This window comes from Apteryx rowi, unplaced genomic scaffold, assembly GCF_003343035.1.
Source record: "Apteryx rowi isolate R43461 unplaced genomic scaffold, aptRow1 scaffold_2, whole genome shotgun sequence".
Lineage (NCBI taxonomy): Eukaryota > Metazoa > Chordata > Aves > Apterygiformes > Apterygidae > Apteryx > Apteryx rowi.
This window is the reverse complement of record NW_020448307.1, coordinates 10,965,268-10,982,575: the sequence shown is the minus strand read 5'-3', so window position 1 is coordinate 10,982,575 and position 17,308 is coordinate 10,965,268. Positions and strand designations below refer to the sequence as shown.

General features: G+C 45.0%; 2 protein-coding genes across 5 annotated transcripts in view; one reads left to right on the top strand and one right to left on the bottom strand.

The window, feature by feature from the left end:
- The window catches only part of CYFIP2 (cytoplasmic FMR1 interacting protein 2), a 57,897-nt gene that overhangs the window by 27,984 nt on the left and 12,605 nt on the right, over positions 1-17,308 (top strand). For all 4 annotated transcript variants that reach the window (XM_026063232.1, XM_026063229.1, XM_026063230.1 and 1 more), the window contains 8 exons: positions 3-79; positions 1,027-1,135; positions 1,488-1,607; positions 2,324-2,523; positions 3,055-3,142; positions 13,073-13,216; positions 14,810-14,900; positions 15,902-16,032. In XM_026063232.1, coding sequence (XP_025919017.1) covers positions 3-79; positions 1,027-1,135; positions 1,488-1,607; positions 2,324-2,523; positions 3,055-3,142; positions 13,073-13,216; positions 14,810-14,900; positions 15,902-16,032 — 960 coding nt within the window. The remainder of the gene's footprint in view (positions 1-2; positions 80-1,026; positions 1,136-1,487; positions 1,608-2,323; positions 2,524-3,054; positions 3,143-13,072; positions 13,217-14,809; positions 14,901-15,901; positions 16,033-17,308) is intronic.
- Positions 3,968-4,640, bottom strand: FNDC9 (fibronectin type III domain containing 9). Its single transcript, XM_026063233.1, has one exon. It carries the CDS (start codon positions 4,631-4,633, stop codon positions 3,968-3,970), a length of 666 nt encoding a protein of 221 aa, XP_025919018.1. The 5' UTR covers positions 4,634-4,640.

Genomic DNA, 17,308 nt, shown 5'->3' with positions numbered 1-17,308 from the left:
AGGTGAATTTGTGTTTCGATCAATTTGTGTACAAGCTGGCAGATCAGATCTTTGCCTATTATAAAGCCATGGCTGGCAGGTAGGAGAACCTGACTGCTGCTAATGAGTGAGGATATTGCTGCATTCAAATTGCAGTTAACCTAAAGGTTCCCCTTGGGGAGTAGCTGCTGTGTGTAGACATAACAAAACAGATCATCCCTGTCCCGTAGAACTTGCAATCCACGTCAGACCAGTGTAGATGGGAAAAATGAATGAATAGTGGCAAGAAGACATGGTTAAAAGAGAAATAAAAATAACTGGCATCATAAATAGCTGCCTGAGTATAATTTCTGAGAGCAGCAATAAAGTCAAGCCTATTCAAGACATGTCCCTGCTTGACTTTTTTTTGTGTGATAGGCAAAATGAGAAGTGGAAGCCTCTCATCTCTAAGAAACAGAAATATGCAGGATTTGCAATGGCCAGAAAGATCCTCAATATCTTATATCGCACACCAGACCAGCTAGCTGACTGTCAGACTTCTGCAATGTTGCTTGCTCCTTTGTGGGGAGATAGATGCTTCATGATATTTCCTTCTAATGATTTAAAGAGTATGGATGAACTCTAATGAGAGTCCTCTTCTCATGTCCCCAAATGTAAACCAAGTGTTTGGTGTAATTCTGCAGTCTGCAAGGAATTTTTCTGTAGGTCACTTTTGACTTAGAGAAGCAAAATGCTCCAGCAGTACATCTTCAAGGAGAGATCACACCTGTGGAAACGTCCCAGTAGTTGATATCTTTCAGCATAATCTTGTATCTTTTTTGATGTTTTAGCCATAAAAGCCAAGAATGATAGATAGCAGCATGGCAGTCCCCAGATAACTACTGCAGCTTTGTGATTTAGTAGTGAAGGCATAGTTATTAGAGTGTGTGGAAAATTCTTGGCACTCAGAGCAAGATGGAAGGAAGGATGAGAGCAAGTCTGGAAAAGATCCAGAGAGAAGCTGGCTGGGCTTGTTTCCTTTTTCCTGACACTGCTTCCCTTTTTCAGTGTTTTATTGGATAAGCGTTTCCGGGCTGAATGTAAGAATTACGGGGTCATTATTCCATATCCACCATCCAACCGCTACGAGACACTACTCAAGCAGAGGCATGTTCAGGTACAGTGCAAGTAGTAAAATTACGTGTTCAAAGCTCTTGGTCTCTCTTCTTGTTGGCTTCAAATGTCAGTGCCAGGTAGCATCTTAGTGTTGGGTTCAATCAAGATTGGTGTTGGAATGAGGATTTTACTGGTTTCCGACATACTACGCTCAGGACGCGGTGACTGAGGGGAAAGTGAATTACACTCCACATTTCTCTCCTCTTTCTTTTAGGAAACGGTAAACCCAACAGGGAGTTTGCCTCACCATTTTCATGTTTAAACAGATTTGGATGATTGGTTGTAATTTGTGTCTATTGAAAGCTTTTCCCCATCTGTATATAACATGGAAATATCTTTTCTTCTTTTCACAGTTGCTAGGTAGATCAATTGACCTAAACAGGCTCATAACCCAGCGTATCTCAGCCGCAATGTACAAATCATTAGACCAAGCCATTAGCCGCTTTGAGAGCGAGGACCTAACGTCTATAGTGGTAAGAACCATGATTAACTGAAAGGAGGGTATGAATAGAGAGGATAATACACTGCTATGTATACATAGTCAGCCGACCTCTGCTCAAAGAAAGTCCCATTTACAGTAGGTTTCAGTCAGTCATATATTCTCCTTTATCCTGATGAATCTCTCATATTTCTATTTATCCATCTGTAGTTGCATTATTATTAGACCATGAAGTATCTGTGTAAATCATAAGGTGACATTAAGCAGTTAGATTTTGCAAAGCTCATATAATAGAGTCCTGTGATCTGGGAGAAGGAAATCCTGACTTTAATTTCCCTTGCTGGATGCAGGTGACTGAGACATTGTTTGTGGTTGTCTCTCTGTACAGGATGTGTTGCCTTTGATACGTTACAGGAGCATCAGAGTCAAGTAGTGTAAAATTACCAGTTTCCACCTTTCAGGGCTTCTGATGTGAAAGCCAACTGGTGCTCAGTGGGGAACAAATTAATTTTGCTACTTTTGGGCTTAGGAAATCCTGGACTGGGACCCTGTTGAGTAGAAGTGCAACTGGCCTTGGCCATTGAGTTAAACTGATGTCTTTAGCATTTGCTACATCCTCACCTGGTGTCAGAGTCCGGTCATGCCTAGAAAGTGCTGTGTGGGTGTAGATATAAAAATCATTCCCTTGGCAATTAAATCAGCCTTTTTTATTGTCATCTCGGTAACACGTTGCTGCTTTGTGTGCTGCAGGAGCTGGAGTGGCTCTTGGAAATAAACCGCCTGACTCACAGGTTGCTCTGCAAACACATGACTTTGGACAGCTTTGATGCCATGTTCCGAGAGGCCAACCACAACGTCTCTGCACCCTATGGGCGCATCACCCTCCATGTCTTCTGGGAGCTCAACTTTGACTTTCTACCCAACTACTGCTACAATGGATCCACCAACAGGTGAGAGGGGAAAAGCAAGGCAGGCGACAGCTGGAGACCTTGCGTTTCATTCAGAAATGTTAAACCTRCCGCACAGAATTCACATGCATTGCAGTGACATTTTCATTTCTTATGGGATACAGCACTGACAGTGAGAGTGAAGCTAAAGCCCCCACTGCCAGCTCCCCTTGGCCTTGAAAGTGCTAATAAATTCATGCACTGAAGTCTGACAGTGATGGCAAGTGACTGGGTTAGTGTGGTTTAAAAAGATGTGACTCAGCAGCAGAGCTGCGGTAGCTGCTTGTATGTATGTTCGTTGCCTGCCGCAACTGTGAAGAAAAACCACCTYTGTGGCAAGTTAAGCTAATGTGTTTTACATCACTGACAGATTGGGGCAGGAGCTTGCATATGAGTTCATGTGACTCGGGTGATGAAAGAAAACTCATTAGATCATGCTAATTAACCTGCAAATGCAGTTCATCCCAGACCTGTACTGAACACAATTAACGAGGTACGGTCTGTTTTCCTTCCCTTCTCCCATGCCTGCTGCAGGTTTGTGAGGACTGCAATCCCATTCACACAGGAGCCCCAGCGGGACAAACCAGCCAACGTTCAGCCCTATTACCTCTAYGGATCCAAGGTCAGTAAATGAGCCACAGCAGCCAGTAAGGATGGATGTTGGAAGCATTTATTTAGGAAGAAGGAAACGCAAGAACTGCTTCATTAACAGAACAGTAGATGCAAATGCAGGGGCTCACACTGCTGTGTGAAACCAAAAAGCCATGCAACAAGCAGCTTCAGTGTGGTTTTGCTTTTGCTTTTCCATAYTCTTCTCCTTAAGGTACCAGTGTCAGGGTGAGCTAACCCCACTCTGTGCTTGTTGTTGGCACTGAGACCAAGTCTTTTCTTTCTAAACGTGCAGAGAGTAGAGGGCTGGAGCTCCAGAGCAGTGCTTCTCCCAGAGGAAGGTGCCGCTTCCAGAATCCCATTTGTAGTTCAAAATGAGAATTACTAAACTATTTGTGTGCAAATATAGTCTACTTAATACTGACAAAAAGCTCTTTTGTAAGGCTGTGATGATGGTTTATACAAGGGTTATGAGGTCTTCATAGTAGTGAAGTGTCACTCAAGTATGAAACTACTTGAGTGGAGTTTGTTTCCTGTGGATGTAGCTTGATGACTCTGAAATGAATCTACAGCAGCGATACAGATTAGATAATGACAATAGTCAGCCTAGCCTGTCCATTCTCAAAGATTTGACTTGGATTTTTTTTTAAATCCCCTCAGTAAATGAGAATATTTTTGTCAYTTGACAAAAATCTTTCTCCCTGTGGCTAATGTCACCAACTCATGTTCTACCCTGGGACAAATAGGCCCCGTGGACACGCAGACGGTCACGTTGGCAAGAGCTGGGGAAGAGCAGCACGAACCAAACTGCTAAGCAAGGGGTCCCTTTATCTGTCTGTCACTGAAGGCCGTGCTGCGGCAGGATGGCCCTTTTATCATCACTGTTTCTATAGGGAAAAAAGCAGTGGGGGGAACTATACGGACTCTCCCTCATGAAGCTGGAACTCCGCACTAGAATGGTTGTCATGGGGACTTCCAGAAGCTCCTCTTTCAGTCCATCATTCAGAGGCCCCTCCAGTGAGCCGCTCTGTTCACCCAYGTCTCCTTCTGAGTTGGTGTCATACTGCTTCAGCCTTGAAGCTCTGTGGCACCGTGCAGACCAGAACTGCAGGCAGCCATAGACCAAAATAGCTATAAAGCAGAGAAGCAACAAGCTGCTAACCATCCACATGGAGGTGGTAGGTTCATGCTTAGAGCCACCGAAACCCAGGGAGGTTTTATCTGGAGTGTGGAAGGTGGTGCAGTGATTGCTGGAGGGGTAAGAGTTCTTGCATGTGATGCAAAGGATGTAGACAGTGGATGGCGTGAGTSTGTGGAGGACGAGGGAGCTGAGGGAGTGGGGAACTCGCTCCTCACGGTGGAARTTCTGGCGTAAATAGCCGGTGAAGATGCTGTTCCAGTTGGGTCGGTACATGACGTGGTAGTAGTTCTCCGGACAGGGGTTGTTTGTGGCCCAGGAAACTGTGGCACTGGTGTAAGTGATGTTGTGGACTTCGATGTTCATCGTGGCCCTGAAACCAGAAGCAGGGAGAGGCTGAATTTCTTGATTCATGTACAGGCTCAGTCAAAGGCCACTGAAATCAATGAAATCTTTCCACTGGCTTTACTGGCCCTTGGATTGGACCTGTATAGGCTTCAGAAACAAGGTAGCTACTAAAATGAACAGCATGTTGGAAATGTCATGAATGTCTTTGCACAGTTTTTGTGAATGTTTGTCACTWAAAAAAAAAATTGCATTTTGAGAACYGTCAAGTACTTCAGATGCTTACAGATGAAAAGCTTCCTGACAATTGTCTTCAGACTTTTTAGCAAGCTTTCAGAAACTAGAGTACCTCACTACCCTCTGTAATGTTATTAGAAGGGTACCATGGCCCCAAGGASTGGCTGCTTGGAAACCTCCCCATTTCACTATAGACTCCTGAGCCCACAGAGAGGTTGTGGGGATTAAACTCAACCTGCTGAGGTGCCTGCCRTGCTTAGTATTCTCATTTCTAATACTGGTGCTTCCATAATTTCCATATGTAAAAGCTCACACTTTTTCCTGTTTTTTTTTTTTTTTTCTCTCCATCACCACAGCCTCCCTTTTGTGAAGTTAAGAAAATGTATTTCCCTTTGCAGAGGCAAAGATAAAGTAATGGTAGGAGTCCAGCTGCCTAAAAGCTAGGAGGGAGCTGGGAGCTGTCTCCCCGACCGCAAACACCTCTCCTCTCTTGCTGTAGATGTTGAGTCTCCTGACTCCATGAACGATTATTTCACTGGTTCAAGCAGTTGCTGCATTTTTCAATACCTAACTTGTTGCTTAATACAGTATCAATTCTTTCTGTTCCTACAGCATCTCATGCTGTCATATCGTGATCTTAATTGTGAAATTTGRAGGCTGATGAAATATAAAATCAATATCTTTTGAGAAGAACAAAAGTATAAATAATAATTATAAAACTCTCCTCCAGAAAAACAAAAGGCTTTGTCCACTAATGAATTACTGTTAAACAACAGCCACAAATTATTTTGGTACATCACTCCTTTAGATCCCTGAAACGTTCTCTGCAGGGCTGATCTCTCTATACTGGCTGAGTGCTTTGAGCAGAAGCTGCACGCARTAGTTACTCTCCTGTTAATTCCATCAAAACTGAGGGTTGTTTTTTTCTTTTTTTCTTCCTCTCTCCTTTAATGTAACTAACCGTCCTTTAATTCATTCAAGAAGCATCTCATCTTAAAGATTGTTTTAACTGTTCTTATATGAAGATCAAAAACACAAGCCCCCATCACTAAGCGTTTGCAGAGCCACGGCGAGCTGCTTACCTTCCCTCCCAGGTCCGCCACGGCCGGCGGTGCACCGTGAGCACCGTGAGCAGCACCTTCCCCTCCTGCCGCCACTCGGGTCCCTCCGGTCTCTGCTCAATCCGTTCCCAGCGCGCTGCCTCATATTATACCCGTCCTGGGCTCCGTCATCRCTCACCATAGCAACCAGGAGGAAACGGCAGGCAAGCATCTTCGAGTGATTTGGGAACGTTATCCCTAAAAGCTTGTGCCTGGGAGAAGTGCGTGACTCTGAGGCTGAAAAAACAAGCAAGATAGTTTTGGGTTTTGGTTTGTTTTGGKTTTTTTTYGCAGCTGGAGAGGAATGCTCAGAACGATATGTAGTCAGCAGTTGCTGCCCTTTCTCTAACCAGCTTTGCTGCACTTTGGATGTTGCTGTCRTTTCTTTAGTGGCGTTCAAAGAGAAGGGTTTGTCCACGTAGAAAGGATGTGCTTGCGCAGAGAGAGACGACTGCTTTCCCTGCTGCTGGAGTGCCATGAGCGGCACCGACGGGCTTTGGCTCTCCGGTACCAAACATGGGAGCAGCTAAGAGCTGGTCCCGAAGTGTGTCCCCTGCCTGGCGTGGCAAGCCCGGAGGGTGACCACGGCACRCCACGCGGACAGCGCTCGGAGGTGAGACCGAGGTTCTCAGCCATCCTTCGGAAAGGYGCTGCTTCCCCGTTCCTGTCCGCAGCCCTGCAGCGAAACCGCTGCCCTCCCAGCTCTGGAGCCACTGCCCGCATTGCGTTTTGATGTTTTGTCCCTCTGGGGCTTGTCTTTAGTGTTACAATTCCTTGCACATTTAAACTACTGGTTTAAACTATATCCTGTGGGCAGTAGATYTTCATCTCCGGTGCTGCAGCAATGTCTGTTAGGTTTTTGTTTTCTTCTCTTTTCCAAGCTGTGTGATAGGAGAAGGAATTGTTTTTTCAAACTATGTTTACCTCTTGTTGAATTCCAGTGGGATTAAGACAGGCTCTTCTTTGAATCCCCCTGGCTTATATCAGACTCGGAGATCTCCCRTGCCAGTCTGGTGAGAGGGCAGGAGGCTGAGGCAAAGCCAGGGCCAGTGCAGGAGGGGACAGGCRCAGCGTGGGTCTGAAGAAGTGAGTCACTGCTCTCTGAAGCCAAAAAGTATTCTAGAGAGGAACTTTCGCAGAAGATACCTGCATTTCTGAGTCTGGAGTTTCTATTTCCATTTCATTATTGGAAAGAAGTTTGCGATGTTGCAAAGACCCTCTGAATGTCAACAGTGAGGCGACAATGCAAACTGGATTAGGGCGGACTATTACGTGCCTGGAGAGTATGTGTGACCCTTGCTTTTGATTTTATGCTCCACAGTTCTGGACGTTAAAGTTTTGTCATCCAAGATCTGCCGTATTTCCTTCTGTTTCTGTGAGCTGCAGCTGCCAGAGATCTGAAAACTGGGAGCAGCAATGAAAATAATTGTGGGTAGGGATGAAGATGAAAGTGTTCCCAGGTGGCTTTCTGCCTCTTACATAGCATGGTCCTCCTTACAGGAGCACAGGGAAAGAAAGCTCTTAGCTGGTCCCATGCTGTGAGTAAAGTACGTTCTTGCCTGCAGGGAAGGAGCTGCGCATACAAATCCCTGCTGCAGAAAGGTGCATTCTGCAACGTGATCATGTTTCCATGAGAGAGCTCCTGTCTCACTGCATTCATGTCGTTCGTATCAGTGTTCACAGTTGCTTCAGAATTAAATTTCGGGTGTTGACAAATAACATTTGTTACAGGAACAGATGGAAATGAAAAATTAAGTTCTCTCAAAATACAAAGAAAAACAGGGAGAGCTGAAGTAGATCAGCCAAGGGTCCTTCTAACCTGTCTCCACAAAGTGGTCAATACTGCTAGCTCAAAGGCAACCACAACACAGCTTTCAGTGCTGTTAGGATCACCTGCTCCCAAAATCGAGCTTGCTGCTGAAGAGTTTGCTTATAGGAGAGTGTTGGGTTGGGAGAGCTTATGACCCTGACCATGTTTTCTTATGTGTGTGATAATAACTCACTCTTCTGGTGTCTGCTTGTGGCGGAGTAACCCTTTCCACCACAATGTGTTTTCACCAGAATTTGTGTCCATGTGTAATTATACGAAGATATATGTTAAAGTTCTGGAAGATGTCACACTGGTGATGACCTCCATTTGGCAGTTAAAATACTGTTGATTTAGCTTGCCAAGAAACCAGGCCACACTGGGGCTGGTAGCRAGATTCTCATTTCCCAGGACTGGAAGACCTGCTCCTAGCCCACGTATCRAAACCAGGGCAGCTCAGGACTGCTCTGGCACTGCTGTTCCTCCACTACTTGACCCCATCTGCGAGCAGAGCCAGCTGTGGCCACAGTGGCCYTGCCTGGCCTGCGCATCCCTTACGGCAGCTGCACCAGGGGTGGAAACCTCACGTTTCCTTGAGCTCCTCTCAAGTGCCCAGCAGAAACAGCCATTTTCTGCTGTTCAGCCACATAAAAAACACAGCAGGTTGCCAAGTCTCCTACAGAGCAGCTGTAAAATTACCAGCAACCCCCTTCTTTCTGCTTGTTAACCACTTCCTAGCTCTGTAAACACATTAGGCTGAGCTTCATTTGTGTATTTTCATGACTATTTCTGTTTCTCTTGGCACCACCTGACTCAAGGTCACCCTGTCCCTTGCATGGGTGAATTTGCCCACCCGTTTTTAACGACCGTGCATATGGATGTAACCTGAAGGACGGTGCACGCTGACAGCGCCCGTATAAATAGCCACGGTGCGCAAGTGGGACGGAGGCGCTCGGCRTTCTGGTGCAGCGCGCTCGGCGGCTGCGCGCAGGCTTGCAGGAGCTGTGGTTGCAGCAGGTGGTGCTGGCAGCGGGGGCCGTTCGCCCCGCGCTCTCTCGCCGGCAGGCGCAGGGGGGACCGGCTCGTGCAGCTTTCTCACAGCAGCGGCATCACGGGGCGCAAACCGCTCCTCGCCCTGTGGCGCTGCCGAAACCGCCYGTTGCCTCTCCCGCTAAGCTAGCAGCAGAGTCGGGTTAAATTAGTGCGTCTGAGCTACCCCGAGAGTTTTGCTGCTGCTGCTGTTAGAAAAAGCRCCATGAAAAAAGGCAGTTTTACTCTGCTATGACCCCCTGAAAGTCAGTAGTCAGTATAGCAAGGCAGTATAAAAATGTGCCTTCTGCATTGCCCGTGTCCTGTGTATCCCAGCTGGGGGATACGAGTTTTCCTTGCATGGTAGTTTTGGCAGCAGGGTGATGCAGCTGAGCATGGTAAAAGCTTTATAGGGGGAGGAGTCTTGCTCCTTGCAGAGGAAAGSAGCAGGCCACATTGGGGCTCTTTGCCATACGTCTAGCTTAGAGACCCTCCTCTATATGGGTCACAACTGGTTTTCACTTTCTTGCACACCATCACCCTGCGAGGCTGGACTGGTCTTTGGCAGTGTGTAAGTCCTTTTTTGTCTCTAAGTATATTCCTGTTTAGCTCTTCATTTTTTTTGAGGGGGTTTTGGCACTGGCAGTATTAGCTGTCCATGGCTCAATAGCTGATAAAACTCCCCCTCCCGTCCCTGGGGTGAGCTCGGACAGGACTGGGTGAGGGCCAGTAAAGGCGTGGAAATGACAACTGCTTCTCTCTTTTTACTGCATTTGCTGCTGAATCTGGAGTTCAGGGCTCCTGACTGTCCYGGATAGTCTCATTACTTCCTAAAGCAAAGCGGAGAGTCTTTCCTCGTATTCTTCTAAGTATAAAAGTACTAGGATCTCCCAAAGACCTGGGCACAGGGCAGGCACTCKCTACGTTTCGCTTTACTCTGCGGGACGCTGGGAACTTTGCCCAGCGCTGCAAATCCCAACCTGTCTGCACTCCTGGCCCCAAAACCTGCTGGTTTGGCCCCAAACCAAAGGTGGGGCAAGCCTCAGCGGTGTCTTTGAYGACCGCTGCTCCTCAGAACAGCAAAACGTCAGGGGAGCTGGCCGGGGTGGAGGCTTTGCTGCCTGGCGAGGGGTGCGGGCTGGCACCGCCGCGCGAGGTGCTCGGCACTCCCACTCTCCGAGGGGGCCGGCCAGGCTGGGGGAGTAAGCAGCGCAGTACAGCCAGCTTGCGCGTTCAGCTGTTTTGTCCTAAAATACACACTGGTGTCRTTTTTACATCCTACAGTCTTTAACCCAAGCTGTGTATCTCACCCTTAAATGGAGTTGTATTTTAATTGCTCGCAGACAGAGTATTATTATTAGCTGCACGCCTGTTGTTGACATGCTCCGGGGCTCTGCGGAGAGCTTGATGGAGCMTACCTCATCTTGCAGACAGGCAGGGATGAATCATCCTGCTTGTCTGCAGCCATTGCACGTCCTAAAACATGTCCCCTCATCATCAGCCTTACTGCTGGGACCACCAYGTTAAGGAAAAGTCAACTTCAGGCCTGCTCTCCAGCTCCGTTATCCCACGGCGGGGCAGCGCGCCGGAGGGGGATGAGCGCTGGCAAGGTGGGAGGTTACCCGGCAGTGCTCGGGCGCTCACAGTGACAAAATGTCAGTCCCATCATGGGGAAAGCCTGACCAATTGCTCCTTGACTGGGTGGTGATGTCCTGTCTCTGGGGACCATTGCATGTGCAAAGACTGAAGAACTATCTCCTAGCCATGGAGTATGGAGGGGRAAGGGGCTTCTATAAGGGAGGATGGGTTTGTGGGCCCTCCGAAATGGGAACGTGAGCCACCGGCACGTTACCTGTAGTGAAATGCAGTATCTAAGTGGGAATTGGAATATTAAGGGGCATTTGGCATGTGATGCCTGTATGTGCAAAGGAGTCTATGGAGAAGCATGGAAGGAAAGGGCAACATGCCTTCTCAGTGTTTGCCTTGATAATCTGTGCAGAAACATGCTTTCTGTGGGCTCCACATTGCTGGAATGATATACTGCAAAAGCTGTAGCAATAAAATGTTGCTGTAACGCAGCTCTGTTGGGACCTTGATGGTTTACTGGCCTGGACCTGGGATGATTGTATCAGAGCAGTTTGGCAATAGTTGCAGGCTGGGCGTCACCTGGTGTTTAAATAGGTGCACTTTTGACAACATAGGCTATTGCTGTTTTCCACTCATATCAGTGTGTGTATCTAGTGGCTTTGGATTAGCCTCTAATAGACAAATTTTTCAAAAGACTTGGATGTCTAAAGATGCAGATAGAAACCTAAGCACAATATTCAAAAGCAATTGTCTTAAATGGAGTTGGCATCCAAAGAGCATTTGAAAGCGCCATGTAGGTTTCTACCTGCCTAAATATTATTTAAACTCTTGCCCTTACTTATGTGGGGCCCTATTATCTAGTTTTGATGGGAGAGAAAGTTCATGCACATTGTGAATGACTACACTATAGAGCCTTCAAAGTAGCCTTGCTGTACATACTCGTATTGCAGGCTTTTTTCATCTACCAGGGCCAGCAGCTGAATTTATATTACACAGAAAGTAGGGGGCTTTCCAACTTTTTATTTTCATTCTACTAGCTCTTTCAAAAAATGCCTATGAATTATTGTAGATAATGAACTGTTGGAACTGAGCAACTGGGCTGTAACAAAATGAGGGACAATTAATTAATTGATTAAAGCAACTGTCAAGTCTATGAAGGAGGAATCAGTACATCAGTCAGCAGCAGTTCTGTGTCTGAGAGCATAAGAAAATACTTTTCTGCTTCTCATTAAATGACTTCACTTTGTAGCTCATTAAGCACACAAAACATTAGAGTAAATCTTGAGGGAGCGGGTCAGAATTAGAGGGCAACGGAAGCATTCAGACACGACTGGCTGTGTCACAATCGTTAGAAGCATCCTCTTTGAGGATGTACTCCATTTGGGCCTGTCCTGCCACTCCAGCACTTGCTCCCTTTCTTCTTACGCTCTTCCAGTGCATCAGTCCCGGGCCTCCAGTGTCTTGGCCRAGGCTAGCTCCACTACCGGCAGGGAAGGAGACCCAAGTGGAGTACGTGCTCTTCCATAATCCCTGCAGGAGAGGAAGCTCCCCGCTACCTGCAGATGCAGCGTGCCTCTTGCATGCAGGGCTCGCGCAAGGAGGGGACCTTACACGGTGCATTTGGGATACAAGTCAATGTGTTTTCTTATCCTTGTTTAAAAAAGATCTTTTAGTAAACATGAGCCAAGGGATTTATCTGCATCTTACTGGAAGGGGCACTACATGCCAGAAGTCTTTTCAAGAATATGCTTGGTGCTGTTTATTAAAGCTGCGAATGTTATAATTAAAAGGTGTTGGGGGAGAATACAGCCTTTCCCTGCCGGGGCTGAGTCATGATGTGAACATTTCTATTTCAGAGCCAGGGCTGAGCATGCGGTGTCACAATTAAAACTGATGTACAGTCTTTTGCACATCACATAGCGAATTAGCTCTCCCTACTTCTATTTTCCTCTTACCAAATGGATCCAATAAATGTTCTAGTGACAAAATATTGCAGCAATTTCCACATTTCCAAGATGGCACTGGCAGAGTACATCCTTGGAAATGACTTTCTGYTTTCTCCTCTTAAATAGAAAGTTGTCTGAGGGACAGAGCCCCAGGTACCATTTTCTGTGGGCCAGGGTCATATTCTAGCAATTTTTGCAGGCACATGTGGATGTCTATTGAGTTAAGTACACAGGCTGACAGAGGGCTTTACAGGACACAGAAAGGGTTTTTCTGTCTCTTCCAACTGCTCTTAGGTTCAGATGCTGTAGTTCCTACTTGTCTTAATACTCCTTGTTTGAAGCAAATGCCAATAGAAAACCTCTCTCCTGTTGCCCGTGTATAAAGCTTTTAGTTTTAGTAGAGAAGAATTTGGGGTTGAAAAGGCAAAGGCCTTATTGAACTGAAGTCTTTGATGGGGAATGTATGGGAGAGTGAATTACCTTTGAATTGAAAAGAGGTGCTGGTAAGAAAGTGGAATGATAAACCTTGTGACATGACAATTTGTTGAGATTAGAATGTCTTTGACTAAGTAGGAAGAAAAGCAATCTCTTGTTTGCCACAAGAAGTAGAAGAACTTTATCGTGGGAATTATTATTTTTCCTTGTCTTCCTTAAAAGCTATTTGAAATGACAGAACATAATACTATGATAAGAAAATTAGTTAAGGATCTGTAAATGCTCTTATCTAATTGTCACTGTGCTTCTGATTTCTCAGCCTCTCAATATTGCCTACAGTCACATCTATAGCTCTTACCGCAATTTTGTGGGACCACCTCATTTCAAGACAATCTGCAGGCTCCTTGGCTATCAAGGGATCGCAGTGGTCATGGAAGAGCTGTTGAAGATCGTCAAGAGCCTGGTAATTCTGGTGATGGGAAAACCTCAATGCTTTGAGAGGTGTTGGTTGGGCGGTCAGCCTGGGCTTTGGATCTTAGTTCAGAGTGTTCAAATTTGGGATATTTTCATGTACCTATGTCTGTACTGAAAAACCTGTATAAATGGTCCAATATTTCTTGGTGCTAAAGAATCCCACTGATTTCAGTGGAGTGGTGGATTGTCTGACCCTGAAGTGTTAACTCTGATTTGGGGGTGGTGGACTTTACATTCGGCTTTGTTAAATGTCACTGAGACATGAATGGGTGGGACATGGACCTTGCGGACCATCAGCACTGCTTGTGCTGCAGTTTGGGAGACCTTTCAGGCAAGAGTTCATGCCCAGCAGTAGCACGAGAACATCACTCTCATGGTAGTTTCGTACCCCTGGAGAACCACAGGAAGATAGAGAGCGGGAAACAAAACTGCTAGAACTAACTTTTTTGGATCTTTAAAAGAATATTCCCGCTATAGGTGAGTCCTTATTAATCCAAGCCATTTTGTCCATTTTCATCAGATATTCTGAAGTCAGCCTGCCAATAGCCCTTTCTGCTTTCTAGTTTTCTCTTCTCTCTCAGAAAAGAAATGTGATCCACAGGGAAGTCATCCCATGTGCTCCCTAAGGGCATTATTAATATAGAGCATTAACAAGAGGGAGAGGGTGTGCAAAAGTGTATAATTTTGCAGGTCATGTTTTTCTACCAAAAACCTTGCTTTACTGGAGAGATGATTTTCATTCATTATAAATATTTAAATTCTGTTTTGACTGCAAAGACATCATTTTGAACTTGTCTAACAAAGCAATGTAAAACTGAAAACCTCAAGTGTATGGCTAGTTTCTCTACAGTAAAGCACTGTAGTGATTGAAGATGTAATTTGTGTCACTTAGTTGAAAATGCTCTAGATGGTATGTGAGATCAGAAAGCATTCAGAGCAAAGATGAAGATCTTTTGTTTGGCTAAATTGTGTTTAGTGCATAATCCAGTATAATATGTATATAGGATGCAGTTATGTAACTCCAAATGACAGCAAGCAGTTGTAACTAAGAAATATAGTTTGCTCTTGTCCCTATTAGTTGAAAACATCAGAACTGAAGAAGCTTGTTCTACATGTATGGGTTTGGGGGTTTTTTGTTTTGTTTTGTTTTGTTTTAACCTCTCAGCATCTAGTGATCATTCCTCAGGTGGAAGGAATATTTCCTGTGCTGTGAAATGACTTCTTTAGCAGCTCTGGTCAGATGTTTTTTGTGTTAGGAGCTCCAGTCCTGCTGGATCTAAGACTGAGCCTTGTTTGCGTTTCAGCTGCAAACAACGCAAACACACCCAGCTGTATTTTGAAGCTGAGCATCCATGCAGCCATGATTTATCATTCAGGAGGAAGCTGTAAAAGCACTCTAGCTCCATGCACTTGGGCTGAAGTTTATGTTTGGGTGAAACCCAAACTGAGCAAATTCTTCTTGAACTCCCAATTAAAGTTTCATCCTGTCCTGTCAGATGTGGACCTGTCCGCAAACTGCGCTCTTAAAACCAGTGTCAAGAGAAGCCCTCATTCCAGTGTAATCTCCCTTTGTCTCTGACAGTTACAAGGCACCATCCTGCAATACGTCAAAACACTGATAGAAGTAATGCCCAAGATATGCCGCTTGCCAAGACATGAATATGGCTCTCCAGGTGGGTGCTACAGAGAGATATATAATGGTTTGAGCAAGAGCTCTCCCACGTGTTTGTGCAACATTTAGTCAGGCACGTACTATTAATTAAACAAAGATTGGCACCTGAAATGCTGCTGCAGCATGCGGCCCAGGCAGGGTAAGATTAAAAACCAATGCTGGCGCAATGCAGTAGGATAGAGAGCTGAGAGATTTGAATCTCTGAAACAGAACAAAATACAAAACACTGTAAGGTTTCTAATGAATTGCATATGGGGGTAACTTATATTGTTTTTGAGGAAACTTATATTGTTGAAGCTCTTGTTGCTTTAGGCTTTCCTGATAACTTTTGAAGGGAAGTCTTGTAGAAAAATGGAAACAGGAGCAAAATCTGCCCTGTGGTATAAAATGCCTTACAATTTAATTACTGTGTCTTGACCTCTTAACAGTCTAATCATGGTGCTGAGTACTACTTTCAGGTGTTTTGATACTGACAATGGAACATATAGGAAATTTTCTCATGAAATTTCCTTTTTGAAATTTCTCTTTGAATAGAGAGATGATGGATAAGGGAATGTCTTTTGGTAGCTTATGTTTTATTTTCAAGATTTCTGTAAGCTTTTGCTCTTATGAGTTGCTTGTCATTTTTCAAAAGCTCCACTTAGCTGATGCAAAGATTTTTTTCAGGATGACTACAGTCTGCAGTTGAGTTGTATGAGGAGATTCTTATGGGTATACATGGGCCAGCACAAAGGCATCCGTTACAGCCTTGAATCTTTTTTCCTCCAACTGGGAAATTCAGCGACTTCATATGAACTTCTCCTTATTTCCCAAGGGTTAGTGAAAGCAGGATGAGACATTGCGTGCTAGTTCTCCCCAACAGCAATCTCCATCTGGCCACTTAGCAGTCACAGGTTAAAATTCATGATTAGGGAAACGTGAGGCACTGCTTGTCTTTTTATCCGAGTCATTGGAGAGCGATTTTGCTCTCCCTTCTCTGACTGTCCTTCCTTGTCTTTTAAGGAATCCTGGAGTTTTTCCATCATCAGCTGAAGGACATCATTGAGTACGCAGAGCTGAAGACCGATGTGTTCCAGAGCCTTAGAGAAGTGGGCAATGCCATTCTCTTCTGCCTCCTTATCGAACAGGCTTTGGTAAGGCGAAATCCCCTGAATCAACAGATCAAACTTGAAATTGCAAGCTCAAGAATATAAATAGAAGTGGGTTCTCAAGCAGAAGAGTTTGGAAAGTGTTACTTTCTGGCTTCTCGTGTGCTCCAGGTCTCTGTGGGGCTGTGTTATTGAGGATCACTGGCACATCTATGGGGAAGATGTGCATTGGCACTGAGTCACTGACATCTGGGATTGCTGAAGGAGAATCTGAATACTGGAAGATCTAGATTTAAATCTTGGACCCAAAGCTATCCCATGTTTGTCCTCCTCAGAAATAAAATCAACTGGGGCTTATTTCTAGACTGTAAGCTCTTTGGAGCAGGGATCATCATTTTTTTGTATATGTTTACAGAGAATTAGATCTGAGCCATAGCCTCTGGTTGGTCTTTTGGGATGCCAGTGCAATGAGAATAACTGATTGGTTATAACAGTGATAACCAGAAAGCAACCCAGAAGGAAGGAAATCTCGGAAGAACAGCTGATCCTATGATGTTTCTTGTCTTCACCAAAGACCTAGCCAGAGTTACAACTCAGCATTGCCCCCTGCACAAGTGTCCCAGCCTCTTAGCTTGTGCGATACCCTCTCTGACTTAAGTGAGCTGGCCTATTAGGGAAAAGGYCATGGCTCAGTGCCACACATCGCCTTAGCTTCTAGTTTTTCATGCAACAAATTTATTTCAGAGTGAATTTATTTCACAGTTGGGCCTCGAGCCAACTGAGGAGTTTCCCAAAAAACGGTTTTGTATTAAAAATGCATATTTTGTATCATAGCGGTTTTGACGGGGTTGTATCAGTTTTTCCAGAATTTTTTTCAGAAAATCTTCTCCAGTGTAGGGTGGGATTTCTGAACAAAACCAGAAAGTTTTGCTCAGAGTAAAACCAGAAGAAAGTTCAAAAGCTCTCAGTTTAACCAAGCATAGAGCACAGGGAAAACTGAAAATCTCTGCATTTCCTCAAAATGGATATTTCTGCCCATGCCCTTGCATTTTACCTCCAGATAGACAAAGACTTTCAGTTGCTAGTATGTGCATCAAACACCTCCAATGAGCAGTAATTGCTATAAGATTAAAAAAACTGGAGAGACGTATATCACTTAGCGGCTTGGTATTTTACAAAATCACTGGAGGTGCCAACTATATCCTGGCAGTTTCTGCTCCTTTTGTGTCTGTTACTGCTCTCAGCTGTTCCCAGTGTTGGATTTTATGCTGGATGTACTGCATTTGCCTTTTCCATCCCATCTTTTAAATGGGTACTTAAA